Source organism: Ascidiella aspersa, chromosome 8 (assembly GCF_963924565.1).
Source record: "Ascidiella aspersa chromosome 8, kaAscAspe10.2, whole genome shotgun sequence".
Classification (NCBI taxonomy): domain Eukaryota; kingdom Metazoa; phylum Chordata; class Ascidiacea; order Phlebobranchia; family Ascidiidae; genus Ascidiella; species Ascidiella aspersa.
The window spans coordinates 11,753,964-11,772,707 of record NC_139454.1 but is presented as its reverse complement, the minus strand read 5'-3'; the positions used below and the strand labels follow the sequence as shown (position 1 = coordinate 11,772,707).

Below are 18,744 nucleotides of genomic sequence, written 5' to 3'. Positions count from 1 at the left end.
GTGGCATGTCTATACCTTTGGTGTATTTGTTGAAAAACAGTACACCCAAAGAGCAATGTTTTTCAAACTTATCAACAATTGTCAATATGAGTACATACTATAGTATATCTTTAAATGGTGGTGCAATCCAAGTTTATTCACACCCTATTGGCCACCACTGGCTAACTGGCTAATACAGTGTTTGAATTACCAAAATTTGATGTAATGTATAACACTAAACAGCTCTTAAGGTTTTATCATTTTCGAGAGAAACAAAACAACATTAAGTTAACCATGGATCTGTTTCACCTATGTCCAAAGATAGATTTATTCTTATCGATATTTGTTTGCTACAATTATCTTCAAGGAAACCTAATTCACAATTTTTAATTTAATTTAATTTTTTTTCCTGTCGTTTTGTAAACGATAATGACGACCTTCCACCAAAGCGAGTTGCCACTAGGAAGTCCCATAATAACGAATCCCGGCCGATGTCCAATGTTAGATAGTGATTTGGTACTCAACCCAATTAAAATAGGGGTTTTAACAATGATTTAGGTCAGGGATGGCGAACCACTGACCCGCGGGTCACAAAGTGACCAACCACAGATTTTTAATGACCCAATTGCCTTTCGTGAAATATCGAAATGTTGTCAATCATTGTCAGGAAAGGATAAATGTAAAAAAAATTGTTAAAAAGCATTATACTGTTTAAATCAGGGCTGCCCAATCTGTGGGTCGCGCAAAATTATTTAAGGGTGACCAGTAGGCCTAGTAGATTAACTACACTTTAACAAATGCGTGCAGAAGAGCAGAAAACTAAAAGCATTTCGTTTATCGCTGTAAAGCGTAGGTGGCGATAATTTTAGGGAATTTAAGAAATCGCAGACTAAAAATTCTGAAAACCCTGGTTAAACCATACTGAAAATCTTTGTGCCGAACTTCTGTAATCCTATAAAAATGCTTCAGCATTTGTTATCTATTTAGTTTCTTAATTTTCGTGGGAATCCGAATTTGGAAATCGCCCAAAAACCTTCTATTAACAACCCAAGGCAATACCACTTCCCACTTGTGTATTTTGCAAGGATTGAGATTGCGTTTGTGACCGGCGCGACGAAAAGGTTCCCCATCCCTGATTTAGGATCCAAAGCAGCGATTTACGCCGAATAAAGAAGTGTTAAAAATAAAAATTGATTAACAACTGTGGAAGCAACTAAACTTCTTAACGCTATAGCTAAAATTCGGCCTAATAACTTGCGTAAAATAACATTTGGACGGTAAAATTTATCTATTTTGTCTATTTAAACATAATAATAACGTCATTTGATATCGGATCAAGATACTTTCTGTCCAAAATATCGGGTATCGGTATCGGATCAATCGCCTAGTACAGTGTTTCTTAATCAGGTGAATGGTTCACCCCAGGGTGAATACAATTTTTGCGGGGGTGAATCTGTCAGAAATGGATAGCTTGCGAAACAACCCAAGTCATTTGTGCTGTTATATATAGTCGAGATAGTTTTGTTATATCATGAGACAAGGGTGAATATAATCTGGAGATAGATAATAGGGTTAAACAAAACTAAAAAAGTTTGAGAAGCACTGGCCTAGTATATGACAGTTACCACAAAGTAACATTGTTTAACTTCGCACCCCGATTGGTCTTCGATCCACGCTACCAGTGACGTAATCTATTGTTGCAGCCACTTCTCGTGCTTGTCGTCCAAGTACAAAAGCCCCAAGGCGCCGGCAGCGATGAGCGCTCTGCTGGCCAACATCAACGCCTACTACTCGCACACTTCTCCAACGACTCACACCTCACCCAACACGCACGCCACCGCCAGCAACCGCTTCGCAGCTTCAAATTTCGGCGTAGGTTCATCGTTATTAGTTTTTATTTTGACCGATTTGTTTTGGGCTTTCGATATGTCCAGACCTTTTTAGGAAGGGTTTAAAATAAACTCGAAGGCAATGACTTGAGTAATAACAGCTGTGTAACGCTGTCAAAACGTGACCGGAAAACTATGTTGGTTTAGGTCTGCTTGTTGACTGCTTGTTTACATGATTGCAATCTCCTATCCGCTTTGTTGAAGCAAGTTTTCGTGCACGATAGTTAGAAAAACGAACAAGTATTACATTTATTATTAAAAATGTTTATTGTTAAATCTGGCAGTTTGCACGACCTATTGACTTAAATACGGTCGATTTAATGTTTACCCAATAAATCGAATTTCGACATAGCTGAAAAAGTGTCGCGGTAACAACGAACTATTTTTCACGATTCTTTAAATTAATTTGACTCAAATTTATGTCTTATAAAACAAAATTGATCTGTAAAGATATTGGGCATAAACGTCATACACGACATACTCTATTTTTACAGTAGGATATACTTGGGGTTTGTCATGTATACGAAAGAACTTCTTTGAACAAATTATACATAACCTATATATGTTAAATTAGAAAACATGCCATGAGAACACATTTAACAATAAATATGTGTAAAGCAAGAAAGTTACGTAATTACTTGCCTAAGTTTTGCGACAAGGTCACTAGTTTAGTTAATTTGAGGCCAACGGCTGTTTGACCAACCACGCCCTTTCTAAATTAATTATTTATGTGCCTTTGATTGTGATTCAGACGGAAAGATTTGTGAAGTTATTGGACCAACTGCACAACTCGATTCGAATCGATCTTTCAATGTATAGGGTAAGTAACCAAGAATATTTCTGTCTTTATGTGACATCGCCTTGTAACTCACAATGAAAGTTTATTTTGTGAGTTGAACCACACTCTTATCAGTAACAATAATTTATAAAAGTGATCGTTTATTTAATTAAAATGTGTTTCATCTATTCTACAGCCTTTTGTTTAAAAGTTAAAAAAATTAAATGTATAATTTAATGATAATAAAAAAGTAAAACACACAACAATCACGCAAAGGAAAGACGATTATTGAGAGAAGGTTTTACTAAAAACCACGCATCTAAAAAAAACTTTGAAGTAGTCATCGGTTAACGTGGTGTTTAGTTTATGTTTTTTTATTACTTCCGGTTACCACAGAAACACTTTCCCGCGTCCAATTCGGACAAGCTTTGCGATCTAAAGTCGACGGTCGATCTCCTCACGAGCATCACCTTCTTCAGAATGAAGGTAATTCCCCACGTCAAACCACCGGATTTAGTTTTGTAAATAACCGAACATGACGTCAGAAGGATCAGCGCTGTCTTTATCGTGGAAGCCGTAGAACAAAATTTACCGCGGGGATTTTATAAGTCTCTAGCGTATAGTAGCTCGTACTTTGTGACGTCAGTGGCACGTTCTTTGTGCCGTCAGTAACTCATACTTTGTGACGCTTGTTATTAACAACCTCGGATCGAAGCCACGTGTGTTTTCCGCATCAGCGAAAGTCATGATCGTAACAAGCTGGGACGTAAAATATTTAACGGGGCACGTCGAAGCTGTGATTAAGCATGATGCCCTTTCCATTCGCAATTCGAACCAGCCTTTTCAAAATGGTTTCATAAATTTTTTCAAAATGCTTTTCATAAAAATTCTTGTTGTACTAAAAAAGGACAATCTCTTTCTGATTGTTGTTAAAATTAACTCATTGCAAACGACGTTAGTCGCTTTTTATACTGGGATTTTATTGAATCCCCAAACTAACAATTTATACATGTAGCACAATAAAATGTTCTGATATCTATTACAATTCAATCAATATGGTCCAGTTGAGTAACTTAGGGTAATAAAGCATAAGTGTTTAAAAAAAATTGATATACATACGTTGACAGCTAATCTACATATGTTTGGTAATTGGAAAGTAGGCTATTGCTGATAGCACCTATAATTACTAAACCACTTTAAACCACGACTAAAAGCTTTTTTCATTGACCATAAGCTTCGATTATTTTATAACAAAACAACACAAGAAATGCGTGATAATTTTGTTAATTTTAGATAATTTACATATAACTGTCCGTTCAAATTTTTTAAATAGTTAATATTTTTTTTTGCCGTCAAGTTCTTAAGACAGTATCTAATATAATTATCAAAACTGCCCGCTAAAACGTAGGTTAACTCAATAGGTGCAACTATAACCAACAATTTTAAAAAGCACTGCTCTACTCGCGTGCAATTATAAAAAAAAATCCCAACCGTGTTGTACAACCAAGGTTCAAGAGCTGCAGAACCCGCCGCGAGCCAGTCAAGTGGTGAAGGATTGCTGTCGCGCCTGCATCCGTTCCACCTACATGTACATCTTCAACAATTGCTCGGAGATCTTCCATCGGGAATACCACTCCGAGAAGCAGGTTTCCACTTTAATTTGGTTTGATCGATTCGACGCTTTTGACGCGTGTCCGCCTGGCAGCTAATGCAGACACGCTTTCTGTGACATAAACGAGCGACGTTCCTTTACTGCTGTGACATTATTACGCTTTTACAGCACAGGCTTTTAAAACGACGCCTTTTAAATTAGGAGAGGAGAATTTATCCCAAGGCTTAGTCTGCCGGGCAGTTCGTTATGCTGAATAAAAAACACAGACTGAAATGTTAGATTGGTTTGTTGTCGATTAGCCACACTGGTTTAAAACAGGCGCATTTTAATTGAAATCAAAGGCAAAATAACCAAATGCATTGACACTCAACTCTAGAATGACTTTTATGCTGAATTAACCAAGAACATGCGGCATATAGTTACAAATGGGCCCTTAAAATTAAAAGCGAAGTTGATGATGTTTTTCGAACAAAGCCTTTGTTTGGTCAAGGTCAATTTGTTTAAGACCACGCTGCCAAAATGTTTTGTACTGCTTTTTTGTCATAATACCGAAGTAAGTGTTAAGTGGCATTACCTTGCCATTCGCACCCAAAGCGCAACAACAGTTAACTCAAACTAAAAGCCACATCTAAAAAGAGACACTTCGTTGAATTGATTCACAAAATCACACCCGGATATACAAGATACAATAAAACACAATGTTTGTTACGATAGTTTAGTTCTGCTAAACCAGTGAAACAACACAGCATATGGCTTGTTTCCAAGTTTGCTTGAAAAGGTGGATGAAAGCGAATATATTTTTCGCATATCATCCGTAACGTTTTTTTTAGAACGAAACTGCGGAGGAAGGAGGAGGCCCCAAGATCGATAACCTGGAGTTCTGGCCGAAGCTGATAACTCTCATGGTGTCTGTGATCGAGGAAGACAAGAACGTCTACGCCAACTTTCTCAACCAGTCAGTGAATAGAAACTTTAAACAGCAATCAGTTTGGCGTTATATTTGTTGAAGAGTTACACAGAATAAGTTTACAAGAAATGTAGATACCCAAATCGCAGCTGTTAACCTCATTACCGGCATTTTATTCTTATCATTTACTTTTCATTTGTTGGCGAGCGTCAGAGATTTACTCCCAAATCACCATATCATTACAACTCTGTAAACGGTGAACTATCCTGGGCTAAAGTCGGAGCAGTGATTCCGAAAAACATAGTACAGGCAAATCACGGTTTAAATAACTCGTCTCGCTAATTTGCACCTTACAAATCATATAAATATTTCGTTTGCCATAAACATTTTTTTTACTGTGCTTCCAACAAAAGTTTTTTTTTTCTGTTTTAACTTTTTAAATTATATTTATTTGTCTCAATTTCAGGAAAATATGTATTTGTCACTCCGCTCTTGACTTTAAAAAAGGATTTTTCTAATATGTATTCCGCTCTCGACTTTAAAAAAGGATTTTCGGTTTGCCTGTCTTAATAAAATAATTAAAAAAAACCTTTGCTGCTAACCCAGCCGTATAAACTCGCCTCGCAAGACCCGTGCAAATGGCAAATCCTAAAACTGCGCCGAATTCCATCGAAGGTTCCCGAACGAGCTGAACGTGGGCCAGGTGAGCGCACACGAAATGTGGCACCTCTTCTCGGAGGACCTCCGCTCGGCGCTTATCGAGCACGCCCAGCACCGCCTCTGCAAGAGCACCGACTACATGAACCTGCAGTTCAAGGTTAAGTGGCTCTACAAGGAGTACGTCGCCTCACTCGGCTCCAACCTCACCGTGGTACCCGAGTACTCGTCGTAAGTCGACACAAATAACATTGCCTTTTTTGGAAGATTGATCAGTTCATTTTTTCTCAACAATTTTGCCAACGTTATGTGTCTGCTTCCTTTTGTTGCAAAATTAACTACAAAATTGAACGTAAATAAAAAAGAGCAAGATTTGCATCTATTTTTTGTCGGTTTGTTTTTATATTATATTGGTTATCTGCTTTCCGTGATAATTTAAACTTGCAGCCAAACTAAATTTCTATTTTCCAAAATATTCGACCTTAAGTTTTGACCCAACTGGACATTCACAAAAATACAATAAAGTGACAAGGTGGTGTCCAAAGTTATCTGAGTTATCTTTGTAAAAAAATGTTATTAACTGTTTTTTGTTTTTATATTGATGTCCTTTTTAAGGTGGTTCGAGCCTTTCACGTTGGATTGGTTGGACGAGAATGAAAAGTTGTCCCTTGATTTTCTCAAGGGAGCTTATGAAAGAGACAAGAGGGATGAGGTTTGACACAGTGTTCATAGAAAGTTGTGATAATAAAATTTAGAAAGAAATCGCAACATTTCGTGTTTCTGGTATATCGCTGCTGAACCAAAAATTTCTTTCTGTACCACAGGCTATTAGCGATGTGTTTAACAAAACTTAAAGTCCAATATCCTAATTCTAACTTTCTTTTAAACAACAATTTTTTTTAATCAATTGCTTTTCGAAATGTCAAAACGGCTTTTTTAAACAAGGATTGAAATGAAATAAGCTATTGCTGCCAGGCATAATGTATAACAGAGTGTTGCTCTTCCAGCAGAATATATAATAGATCTACGTTTCGACGTGCTATACAGAACGTCTTCATCAGGATACTGACGTTACATGTAAAACAGATTCCTTATAAATCAACAAGTAACAATTTGTGCGATTAAAAAGGATTGAAATATTTGGGTACACTATGCACGGATCTGTAATGTAGCTTGATAATAAATTGCAAAGCCAAAAAGGTCGAAGACTGCAGCCCCGAACTAAACGTCGACACCTTATCAACACCGCTGTACTTGTTCAACGCCTGAAGGTGCTAAATAATGGCCCAACTTTTGAAACTCAGACTGATAACAATTGCGACCCATCTCTTATAAGTGATACTTGAATCGGTTTTCAGTCACATTAACTGAAGATGATACAAGCTCGTATCGAAACGTCTTAATCAAGATGCTGTCGATTTACTCGACCTTTTTGGCTTTGCAATTTATTGAAATATTTCTTTCAAACAACAATTGTTCAAAATTATTACTTTTGTGACAACAGTCTCTAATAATTCGTATAACAATATTAATATTTAACAGCTTTACAAAAGTGGCCGACTCTTAATAGTTTGACACCATGTAAGCAGGAAAAACAACATTTCTGAAGTATAAATGTTTTAACAGAAACCTCTTTATTGTAATGTAAATCCACCTATTGAGTTGACAGGTTGTCTTTTTTGTTTGTACACCTCGTCAAAAAATTATCCGGTGCAATATTTACTTTTATAGTTCCAACAAAGTTCCGAGCACGCTCTCTTCTCTTGTTCCGTGGTCGACGTCTTCACTCAACTCAACCAAAGTTTCGACATTATCAAGAAACTTGAGTCTCCTGAGCCACCTGTGCTAGCAAAGTACATGCGCAAGTTTTCCAAGGTCAGTTGGTCCGTTTCAACCCTTGACAGATTTCTATTGTTTTTTTTTTAACTTTCGTTTGAAACACCCAACATTTGTTTCACCATGTTTGTGTTTTTTGTGATTACGACATTTTTTAAACTACGCAAAACGTGTAACAACGCTACAGTTTCGAAATCATAGCAGAATTCGTCTGTCACATTATAGGTAAAGGAATTACCAGTTAGTTTGTATGCAATTATATCTTACGTGCATACAAGACGTTGGTACTGTGGTGTTTTCTTTGTTAGAGGAATATTGCTTCCCCGCATGACAATAAAAGCCTCTAGCCTCAATTTAAAGTTCATTCAATTGATCTTGGATGGTCTTGGGTAGTAGACTCGATACCAAAGTCAGACCCTCATTAAAAGTTTATTAATTATTCATGGTTCCGATGCAACTATAACCTGTAAAACTTCTTCCTCGAACATTTTGAACGTAGATGGCTTTCTAAGCGAATTTTGGGAAAGCGCATTCCAGTTTGTCAAATCGCAAATATAGTTTTGAATGAAATATTCTTAGTTCCTAAAACGATTTGAGAATACATTTCTTTTAATGTTCAGGTATCATTAATTGACTCAAAACTGAATATTTTACGACTACATTAAACTTGTTTATGACCATTCATTACGAAGTTTGACAAAAATGTGCGACTGCAATAGATAAAATCTTTACAACTTTGCAAACGAATAAGTGACCTAACTTACCATTTTAAAAGTGTCTATGGCCGCAGCTATTAATGCTTCGTGAAAACTTTTTCGACATGCCACTCTGGGGCTCAAAGCAAGTTTTTTTTCCTTTTGACTAAAAGGTTTGCCGTACAGCAGTGGTTCTCAAACTTTTTTTAGCGATAAACTTTCAACATAAATTTTCTGGACCGGTGGACCCTTAAAAACCAAAACAGCCCAAAATGTAATTACGACAAAATTATGCAACTTAAAATAAAAGAATGGAAACTTTGTTTTAATGAGCAATTTACTGCTGTATTTTTGATATATATTGAAGTTGTTCACGTACAACTCGTGTTATAGTTTAAGACTTAAATGAGCTGTACCCTATGCAGGTGAGTAAAACGGCGTACATAATGTCCAAAGTAGACCATTAACTTATTTTACGTCACAATGCTGAAAATTAAGGAACTGGGGAAGTTGTAATTTGATGAACAAGCCTTCCACATCTTGCATTTTGCAATTGAGATATAAAATTGTAATATATGGCGGACAGGCAGAAAAGTTGACGTGGACCGGCGGTTGAGAATCACTTCCGTAGAGGATGTGTCCTGTTCACAAAATCCGAAGTATCACACAATTCATTTCAAACCACTTTTTTGCTTTTCTGATTAGACAATTGAGCGTGTGCTGAACGAGTACATGGCCATAGTCTCCAGGGACTTCCCCCGTCTTTGCCGCAAGGAGAAGGTTGGATGCATCCTGATGAACAACATCCAACAGCTCCGGGTGCAGCTGGAGAAGATGTTCCAAGCCATGGGAGGAGAGCAGGTGATAATATCATCGCTGTCTAAAGCGCTTCCTACTTCTCTAAAAACCGATGCTCTTGTTTATTACCATTGTCCGTTTCGCACTCTTAAAGTATTTTTTCAGTGATCCATTTTGATATCTTTCACCCGTTTTTGATAAACAATTTAATTTTTTGTTTTGTACTTTTATTTTCTGTAATTAGTTTTCTACCCACCAAAGTGATAAAACACTTTTAAACGTCTACTGTTGCATGATAATTTCCTGTAGGACGTCAACTTTTTCTGCCAATTTCGCCCGCTTGTTTAACGTTTGTATTTTTTTCGAAATTTTTATTTTGATATTACTGGACATTCTTAATAACTAAGTCACAATTTGATATTTTATTTTATTTTACAACAAAGTAATCTAGTTTTGTCAACCCTCTAATGTAGTTTTTTTGTTTTTGCTATATACCACTTTCATGGCCAACATTCATAATTTTTCAGTCGAATTTTTCATAGGTGTTTTGATATAACATACCCTAAGGACATTACCATACTTAACACTATCAATCTAATCCTCAATTACCACCCTTTAAGGACAGAACTTTTTAAACCTCTTATTGACGCACATTTTGGTTTCACGCGCATAACCAAGTGATTTGTCATTTGTACTCCAGTTGGATCCCACCTCCAGTGACGTGTTGAAAGAGATCCAAAAGAAGTTGAACCTCCACCTGGATCAGCTCGGATCTGTTTTCGGACTTAGCTTTGAGGAGCGGATTAAGAGGAGCGCTCACGCCATGAGTGACCTTCTCCTCAAGGTCAGTACGCAGTTTCTTGACTCAGCGAAACGATTTATGATTAAAGTGCAAAATAAACAAACCTTACAGTGTGTTCAAAGCAAGGTTATGGAGTTGTATGTTTAATCTGTGATGAACAAATTGATAGTTTTTTCTGACGGTATGACAGGAAAACCAAGCATGTAACTAATTTGCAGTTTTTATTGATCTCTGCATAGCATTTTGAAAACTTGTAAAGCGTAAAGCCTTTTTAAGTCGATTTCAAATAATGTTTCGTGTGCAGTACACTATACCGCAAATTTCCAAATGTTAAAAGGCCCCCGTAATATTTGTGAAAATATATACACTTAACGTATGTTTATTACAAAAAATATGTTTTATATTCAAAAACTACTACTCCAAAAAACGCTGTTATCTATTGGTAAGAAACTATACTGTGTTACCACGACATGTAGAGGCATGAGTTATACGATTGGGTTTAAAGTCTATGCTTGATAATTTTCCTTGTTCGTTTAAAATGGAAAAGTGTCGTCATTACTATAACACGTTGCCGTTCCAGGTCACCAAATCGAACCCGAAGTCTCGTAACGCCAACACGGCCTTGTCCAACCAAGTGGACGAAGTGCTAAGACCGCTCATGGACCTGCTAAATGAAAGGTGGGTGTAATATATCTAACGCCTGGTGAACAAAAACTGTAGTTGGTTAAGAATTTGATGAAATAGCTGCCTTAGTATGGTTAGTACGTTTGCCTAAAAGTTAACATAGTAATGGTTTCGTACGTTTGCCTAAAAGTTGAATAATTTTTGTGAGCGTTACCGTGGCTTAAAATTTCTTTTCTAATTGGACATTTTCCACAGCGCAAATGTTGACGTTGTCACAGTGAACACATAATATTACCTATTTTCATATTTTGTAGCCCTTTCTCTGTGCGACGCCAGGTACAAACCTAATGTTGATAGAAAGTGGTTTCGAACAAAGTATATTTTCTGAAATTGCAACAGAATTTGCCATTAAGGCATCATTACCTATACCTTGGTACGACTTTGATCAAAATGCCTTCGCATAGCATTTATTCTTTTGACAATTTCCTTCTACCTCGCTTGTAGCCTCGAGATGTTCGCAAAGACCTGTGAGAAATCGATCCTGAAGCGCGTTCTTAAAGAACTCTGGAAGATTATCGTCAGATCGCTCGAGAAGGAAGTCGTTTTGCCGCCACAGACCGAGTTCATGGTAAGAAGCTAAATTTTCTGCAAATTTGTGTTTTCTTTTATCCACGCTTTTTACGTCCTAACGAGTATAAGAACTGAGTTTTTCGTTCGCCTAATATAATAGTTACTCAAAATGAAATGAAGCTGAGGCTGTGTGTTTTTAAGTTATTTTATTAACATACGACTGGGCAAAACCCTACGTGTAAAAAAAGTCATTGGAGCTATCCTTTTTTAATAGAAAGTGAATTTATTGTTTACATTACATTCTCATTTTTGTTTCCTCCAGGACTTGAGTCGCGACGATGTTAACAAAAACTTGACTCCCCAGCAATGTACAATACTCGGTGCTGTCTTGGATTCCATTAAGGTAAAATATAATTAGAACAGGGTGGTTACTTGCCTATTTTATTATTTTCAAAAACTAGTTTGGTCTGCAGCTCGATTGTTACATTAACACCAAGATACGTAACGTTTTTCAAAGGCTTTCTAACATATGCTATTTTGCCTACATCTCTCTTCTTTCCTAACTATTCACAGGGCAATAAAGATATCGCATGGCGTCTCTTATTCCTCATTAGCACACGTTATTTGGAGCGTATATTTTTATGACCATTCGCTTACATTTTTCCTCGCAGCTTTACTTCCACGCCGGCGGCGACGGACTTAAGAAAAACTACCTAGAAAAGAACGAGGAACTGCAGTCGTTGAAGTACGCCTTGTCACTCTACACACAAGCCACTGATTCCCTCATCAAGACCTTTGTATCGGGCCAAACTGAACAGGGTAAGGGTTTAGTTCTAATAACATTTACATTTTTATTATTATACATTATGTTAAAGGTTCAGGGCTTTAGCCCATCCTGCCTAGCAGATCTGGACAACTAGATAATTCTATTCTAGTTTTCTAATTCAATGAATTAGAGCAAAATGCGTCTAATTCTAATTCTAATCTAATCTGTGAATTGCCTGTGCGCTCTACTTCTAGTTCTAATCTATTTCGGATTTTACCAAAAATGCTGCTTTGTCCAACGGCTTTTTTAGTCTCAAAACAAAGAATTTGAATTTACCCTCTTTGGTTGGAACGTAATTTTCACAGTCTGAAAAGCATATGCTATATAAATAAGCGTTAAAGTTAGCACGCTTATAATTACAGTTAACATCCTTATTAGAATACTTCTTGATTTAAAAGAAATCGATTGTGAATAATCAAATGTAATTTTAGTTTAAATTCCAATTTTAATTCTTATCTAATTTTAAACAGCTGAAATAAATCTAGTTGCCCAAGTGTGCTGCCTAGATGTAGTTTTGTGTTTTAACATGTCCAAAAATAGTCAGATTCGAACCATTTAAACTACACTCGCCTGAAAAACTACATTCTCACTACTGTATCATCCTACCTACTGTGGTATGGTCTTCAATATAATGTGCGTTACTCTCGTATTGCAGGGTCTGGCCATAGTGGTAGTATTTGAGAAATTTAAAAACGTGATAGAGATTTGTCTTGAAGTATATGTAGTCAGGTAAGGTAAGCTTTTGCTTAAACTCAAGGGTGATTGTACCATTAAAATACCTAAAAAAACAGTAAATTGGAATTTTGAATAACGAATGCCAAGCGTTATTATAACAAAGCACTCTTCTAAAAATTTGCTTGGGAACAACATTAAGCTTCGGTGTTTTCCATTAGATAAAGATCACGCGAGCACACCGTTTGGAGAACTTTCACTGCAGGTCGACATACACACGCACCCAGGAACAGGAGAACATAAAGTGACAGTTAAAGGTGTGTGACTCGGTGTTCGTATTGCGGTTTGCTGTTTCGAACGTTTTGCTTTCTGCGAGGTGTTTTACTGCCACCATCAATCATGCGCGCACCAAATGGTACGAAACCACTTGGTATAATATGCAAATTATTTAGAGTGTCATCTTACCACGATAAAAGTAAGCACAACATATATCGTATTCCTATATTCTAAACTAAGGTGCGGCGTATTCGACGGAGGTACTGTGTACAATAGGGTTGTTCAAAAAAACACTTTTTTCTCGAATTTCAGTCGGGACCCCCTAGAATTGTTACAACATTTGTTAGGTTGTTTTATACGAAAAATGGATTTTTTAGCATGCTTTCATGAACTTTAGATAAGTAATTGATATAATTGTGTGAATACTAAAGCACTTGATTTGATGTCATGTGTACTGAATCTACATCATTTTAAAACTAAAAATATCTTTTCATGAGTTGACAGAATTTGTTGCCAATATACTCCTTCGCTATAGTCTAGAAACCACTGTTGGTTGATCATAAGGCTTAATTACGCAGCTGATTGGCAATTTGGTAAACAGCCAGAACACCACGTCAAGGTCTTGCGCATATATTTTTGTTATACTCATATAAGAAAACCTTGATCTTATAGTAAAGAACTGAGTATTGATGTGGTGCATATTACATCTAAATTAAAAGAGAACCAGATTTGTCCTGCTGTCAGTGTTGATTTCCTGAAATCTGGTAGCAATCTCCGTGCGGTTTCCACATACTTGATAATTACATTCCGTTGCTCTTGTTGTGTGATTAGTATATTCTTGTAATCTTCCATAATTTGAACTCCGTGTTCAGCAACATCGTTGACATTTTTTTTACCACTTTGTGAAGACGTTGGTAACTGGAAAAGTTCAACCATTTTTCTTTTTGAAAATATGCAAAGTTCTATTAATACAGATGGGCCACCACTTCAAGAAATTGCTGGAACTGCCACTGTAGCCATGAAACACCACTTATGGTATCTGACTGAAGTGCTTATTCCTTTTGCTTTATGTTTCAATTAAATTTTAGAAGTGGAAAAGAAAGAATTTCATATAAATTGTTGAGCACGTATCAACGCATCAGAGAAAAAATCCTTATTTCCTAAAACCAGTGTTTTCTCAGCTTTGAGAAAGTACTGAAATTTTTAATTTAGTTGGAGATAGATCTGTTCTCTTCCAAAGATTAAATTTTACTATGGAAGTCATCCAGATTTTAAAATATTCCAGTGGAAAAATGGCTGACCTTTCCCAGTGACCAACGTCTTTACAGTGTGATGAAAAGCAAGGTCAACGATAATGCCGAACGTGGAGTAACAATTATTGAAGGTTACAAGCAAATACTAACCAGTAACTAAAGGCCCAGAGGAACAAAATCTAATTCTCCAGTGTGTAGAAACCGCACGACGATTGCTACCAGATTTCAGGAAATCCACGCTGACAGCAGGGCAATTTTTAATTGATATCTAAATTTACAACATCAATATTCAGTTCTTTACTATAAGATCAGGGTTTTCTTATATGAGTAAAACAAAACGGGAAACCTGAACTATGGGCAACACCTTGGTCCTTGATGTGGTGTTCAGGCTTTCTACCAAGATTGCCCATCATTTGCATAATTAAGTCTGATGATAAAAAATGTTCAAGGGTGAGGATCAATTTTTTTTTTTCAAAAATGTTAACCGAAATCTGAATTTTCAAATTGACGTAGCACGGTCAATACTGAGCCAAACGTGCTCAGATTTAGTTTGTGGGGTTTTTAAACACAACCTAACATAATAACATTTCCAGGGGGTCCCATTGGAATTCGAGAAAAAAAGTGTTTTTTTGAACAACCCTAGTGTACAAATATGGATTGACTGCGTCCCGAAAAAGTACCAACCAACTTAAACAGGCTTTCGGAGTGTTTTATGCTTACTTGCGTGTATAAAGTGAGTGATCTTGTCATTTCAATTATAATGTTTTCGCTTTAAGCTTACTGAAATGCGACGCTTCCGTGCTAAGCGTAGTGAAAACACGTACATTTAAATTGCTTTGCCGATCGTAGGGAGCGACACAACAAAACATACATGTCATCTTTTTTAATTTATAAATACAAAAGTTTAAATATGTCGCTGTGCTAATATATTTTAATTTTAAACATTTGAGGAAAAATCAAACAGTCTGTGTGAAATTTTTATTTCGAAACCACGATAAAGACAAACTACTATACGAATGAATATACACTTTCAGTGATCGCCGCTAATAACCTGGTGTGGCGGACCACCGGCATGTTTCGACCGTTTGTTGAAGTGAACGTAGCCGGTCCCAACCTGACCAACAGGAAGCGCAAGTTCTCCACCAAGAGTAAGAACAACGCCTGGTCGCCCAAGTACAACGAATCCTTTCAATTGTAAGTTCGATGGCTTGTGTTTTTAGTATACTCTGTGTTAAGATTAACAGTGAGTTGGCTAAAGCGCATTTTGATGTAAGTGTTTTGCTAAACCGCATTTTGATGTACCTATTGATTTGTGTAAACATTATATTACTTGCGGTCAATGATCACTGAACACATGGTGCCTTGGCATTACAGTTGTCCTTACGGAGTTGATGTTACTACCTTGTCTAGGTAGCAGCTCATATTGTGAATTACTTTGTTTGGCGATAATGTTCAACTTACACTGATACGGTTTCTGTTTCAATAACATTGTGTTATATTCTATTTGAATACGATATGAGTCCACTAAGCCTGTGTGTTACTAATAAATCCCTGTATACTGATAACAACTTCAGTATCGGATCAAAACCAATAGTTTTCACTCTGTGTAAGGGAGTGAGTTCTTTTTAATATTCAGTTTTTAAGGATATTGTTGTTCTGTTTTTGCGTGGTCAGGATTAATCTATTTATAATAATCGAAGTAACATTGTGCGCTAGCTTTCGTCTGTGCAATATTAAAAAAAATACGAAAACTACGGAAAATAAGTTTACATTTGTTTGCCTTAATATGCGGTATTATTGTAGGAAGTTGGTATGATCTGCCGAAATGATATTTTTAGGTTGCATTTTGATCAGTATTCTGGTAATTATTCTTTACTGATGTAGAAATGATCAACGTTAGCACAAAATGCGAAAAAACAATTTACCCTTTTTGACTAGTAATCTTGGCAACGAGGAAGGAATATCGTCGTACGAGATCAACTTCTGTGTTAAGGACTACTGCTTCGCCAGGGATGATCACGTGATTGGCATGGCGGTCTTGCAGCTCAAGCAAATTGCGCAACAGGTCAGTGTTTTCCCCTTTTTTGGTTTGTTATGGAAACGCTTTGTGACTGCATTTCCGGATGAAAAGGCAAGCCTCTGGAATAGTGGCCTTGTGGAATATTTTGTGTAATACCTTGACCACAGAATAAATTGAACTCAAAAAATATATTTTTCTGTTAAAATGAATACAGAAAAAGGTTACATATGAATCAGCGGTCGCCAGTCAAACGGCTTACTACGTTCCAAGTAAAATAAAAATCAACAATAGCTTTAAAAAACTGCAAACTGTTGACTTCACCAACTTCGGTTTAATGTTGAAAATTGCTTTTAATTAGTTATGTAAAATAATTTAATTCTAATCTAATTTGTGAAATACTTTTGTGCTCTAATATTAGTTCTTATTTACTTGGTTTTAGCAAAAAACAAACAATTGTTAACTTCTGGAAAAGCTAAATAATTCAACTTGAATAATTTCATCAGAAATTTTAAGTTTACGTCCAACAAAGTTTTCGTTTAAGAAGTGCTAATGGTATTTTAAAATCTTTACGGAATTATGCCACAGGCCGAAAATAATTGAAACGGTTGGCCAGATCTAGCCCACGGCCGTAGTTCAACGACTCCTAACCTTCACCAACTCTGACAATTAGTTTTTATTCTTTTTTGTACCTAGGGATCGTGCGCATGTTGGTACTCGCTGGGCAAGGGGCTGAACATCGACCGAACCGGCTGGGTAATACTTCGAATTCTCTCGCAACGTCATGGTGATGACGTAGCCAAAGACTTCGTTCAGTTAAAATCGCGAACAAGGTCGCTTGAGGAAAGTTCGTCAAACAAGTCTTGAGATTATTTCAATTAGTAATACTCCTAAATTTATTGGTTTAGGTATTTTTTTATTTTCTGTCTACAAACAACGTTGCTTTTTATTTTTGTTTTACTAATGAACTGCAGGTTATATTGTTTTGTGATCCCTGATAAGTTTTTTTTTTTTTAGTTAAAAAATTATTTTGTGTTAACGTTCTAATAGTTATTTGCTGCATCTTCATGTTTTTATTTAGTATGACACAGTTTTAAGTCGATTTGCAACATTTTTTGCACAACTTTTTATAAATGTAAAGTATTTTCGTATAATTCCTTTCCGTTTTTTCATTCTAAGATGTTTTTTGCACGTCATTAGCCGTTCCATCAAAGGTGTTCATTTTAAACATTTAATATAGACTTCCTAATTTGTAAAACTTCCGAGGTAGCTAGTTGTTCTGTATTACATTTTTGGTTGAAACTGTATTTTGTAACAAGTGCTACAGCCCGGTAGACTTTAAAGCAGTGTTTTACGTCCTAGCATGACTTCTGGATATTTTTTGTGTGAGGTCGCGAAAGATATGCTTTTTTTAAAAAAAAACGCACGTTTTTGATGTTTTTGTTATTGCGTGTTGCCTAATATTGCATAGGGGGCCTTCCGAAAAGCCTATTGGTAGTTTCCAACAGACTAGCTTTTAAAACTTCCCAACAGGTTAGCTTTTTAGTCGCCTTTTGTTAACTACGAAATATACGCATTTTAGGCATTTCCGTGGGCCCCTTGTGTACTGTAGGTGAGTGTGCTAGTGTTGTTGTTATCAATTAAAGGTGAGACAACATCGTGATAGCTTGGTGAGATAAATTATTATTTATGGCGCAAATTATTTTAGATTTTGTCTGTTATTTTTACTTTCAATCGTCGTACCTATTAAGTTTAGTTTCATTGATGATTCGCTCTACAAAGTTGCCTGATATTGTAAGATTGCAATGTGTTTTACGTATTGGTTGCAGTGTGAAAATACTTTGTTGTTTTGTATAAAAAAGTGAAATTAGGAATTATTCAAAGAGTACTGTAAATTCTTTATCAATATTATTCGTGTTGTTTCTTATGTTGCGGGTGTTGTTGCAGGACAGTTACATGTGTAAATTTTAATGTAGTTGTAGCTGAATTACTGTATCACAAATCTATATATTTGCAGTACTTCTTCCGAATATCGTCAGTTGTGCAATGTCAGTTTTATAATTTACGTTTGCAATGAAACTACTTCTGTAATACTTGTCTTCGCATGTACATTATGTTTGCTTTTTAAGTTGAACGTGTTTTTTTCTTTTCGGTAAAAAGATTAACATCTCGGCAAAATGTTGTTTTTGAGAACCAACAGTACAGATGTGATTAAAAGTAGATTGAGCTGAAGTATAGATATCTTTTTTCACCTAAATTGGTGATTTGTCTTATATAAAAAAAATTAGACATAATTTAAACATTTAGTTTGGGGCGACTGTTTACTGTTCACCGATAACGTTGCGCAAATTAACAAAACCAATTAAGCCTATTTGTTTTTTTTAAAGTTGCCGTTGGTTGTGAACAGCATTTTATATTATTATACCCGTAAACGGCTGGTTACAGCGATTGTTCACTGCCTTGCGCATAATGTAACAGAAAGTCACTAGCTGTATACTTAAACATTGGTTTGATTTTATCGCCCAACCCTGTGTTGAAATCACATTTAAGTTG

The 18,744-nt window shown here is 36.2% G+C and overlaps 1 protein-coding gene across 1 annotated transcript in view; it reads left to right on the top strand.

Moving 5' to 3' along the window:
• The window catches only part of LOC146136128 (protein unc-13 homolog B-like), a 30,957-nt gene extending 12,594 nt beyond the window's left edge, over positions 1 to 18,363 (top strand). The window contains exons 22-39 of the mRNA XM_083395195.1: positions 1,683 to 1,851; positions 2,620 to 2,688; positions 3,043 to 3,132; positions 4,155 to 4,292; positions 5,089 to 5,213; positions 5,841 to 6,053; positions 6,438 to 6,534; positions 7,554 to 7,697; positions 9,059 to 9,214; positions 9,852 to 9,995; positions 10,534 to 10,631; positions 11,082 to 11,205; positions 11,470 to 11,550; positions 11,819 to 11,966; positions 12,867 to 12,962; positions 15,209 to 15,368; positions 16,113 to 16,239; positions 16,888 to 18,363. Of these exons, the coding sequence (XP_083251321.1) occupies positions 1,683 to 1,851; positions 2,620 to 2,688; positions 3,043 to 3,132; positions 4,155 to 4,292; positions 5,089 to 5,213; positions 5,841 to 6,053; positions 6,438 to 6,534; positions 7,554 to 7,697; positions 9,059 to 9,214; positions 9,852 to 9,995; positions 10,534 to 10,631; positions 11,082 to 11,205; positions 11,470 to 11,550; positions 11,819 to 11,966; positions 12,867 to 12,962; positions 15,209 to 15,368; positions 16,113 to 16,239; positions 16,888 to 17,058 (2,350 nt within the window). The 3' untranslated portion in view covers positions 17,059 to 18,363. The remainder of the gene's footprint in view (positions 1 to 1,682; positions 1,852 to 2,619; positions 2,689 to 3,042; positions 3,133 to 4,154; positions 4,293 to 5,088; positions 5,214 to 5,840; positions 6,054 to 6,437; positions 6,535 to 7,553; positions 7,698 to 9,058; positions 9,215 to 9,851; positions 9,996 to 10,533; positions 10,632 to 11,081; positions 11,206 to 11,469; positions 11,551 to 11,818; positions 11,967 to 12,866; positions 12,963 to 15,208; positions 15,369 to 16,112; positions 16,240 to 16,887) is intronic.
• The last annotated feature ends 381 nt before the right edge of the window (positions 18,364 to 18,744 follow it).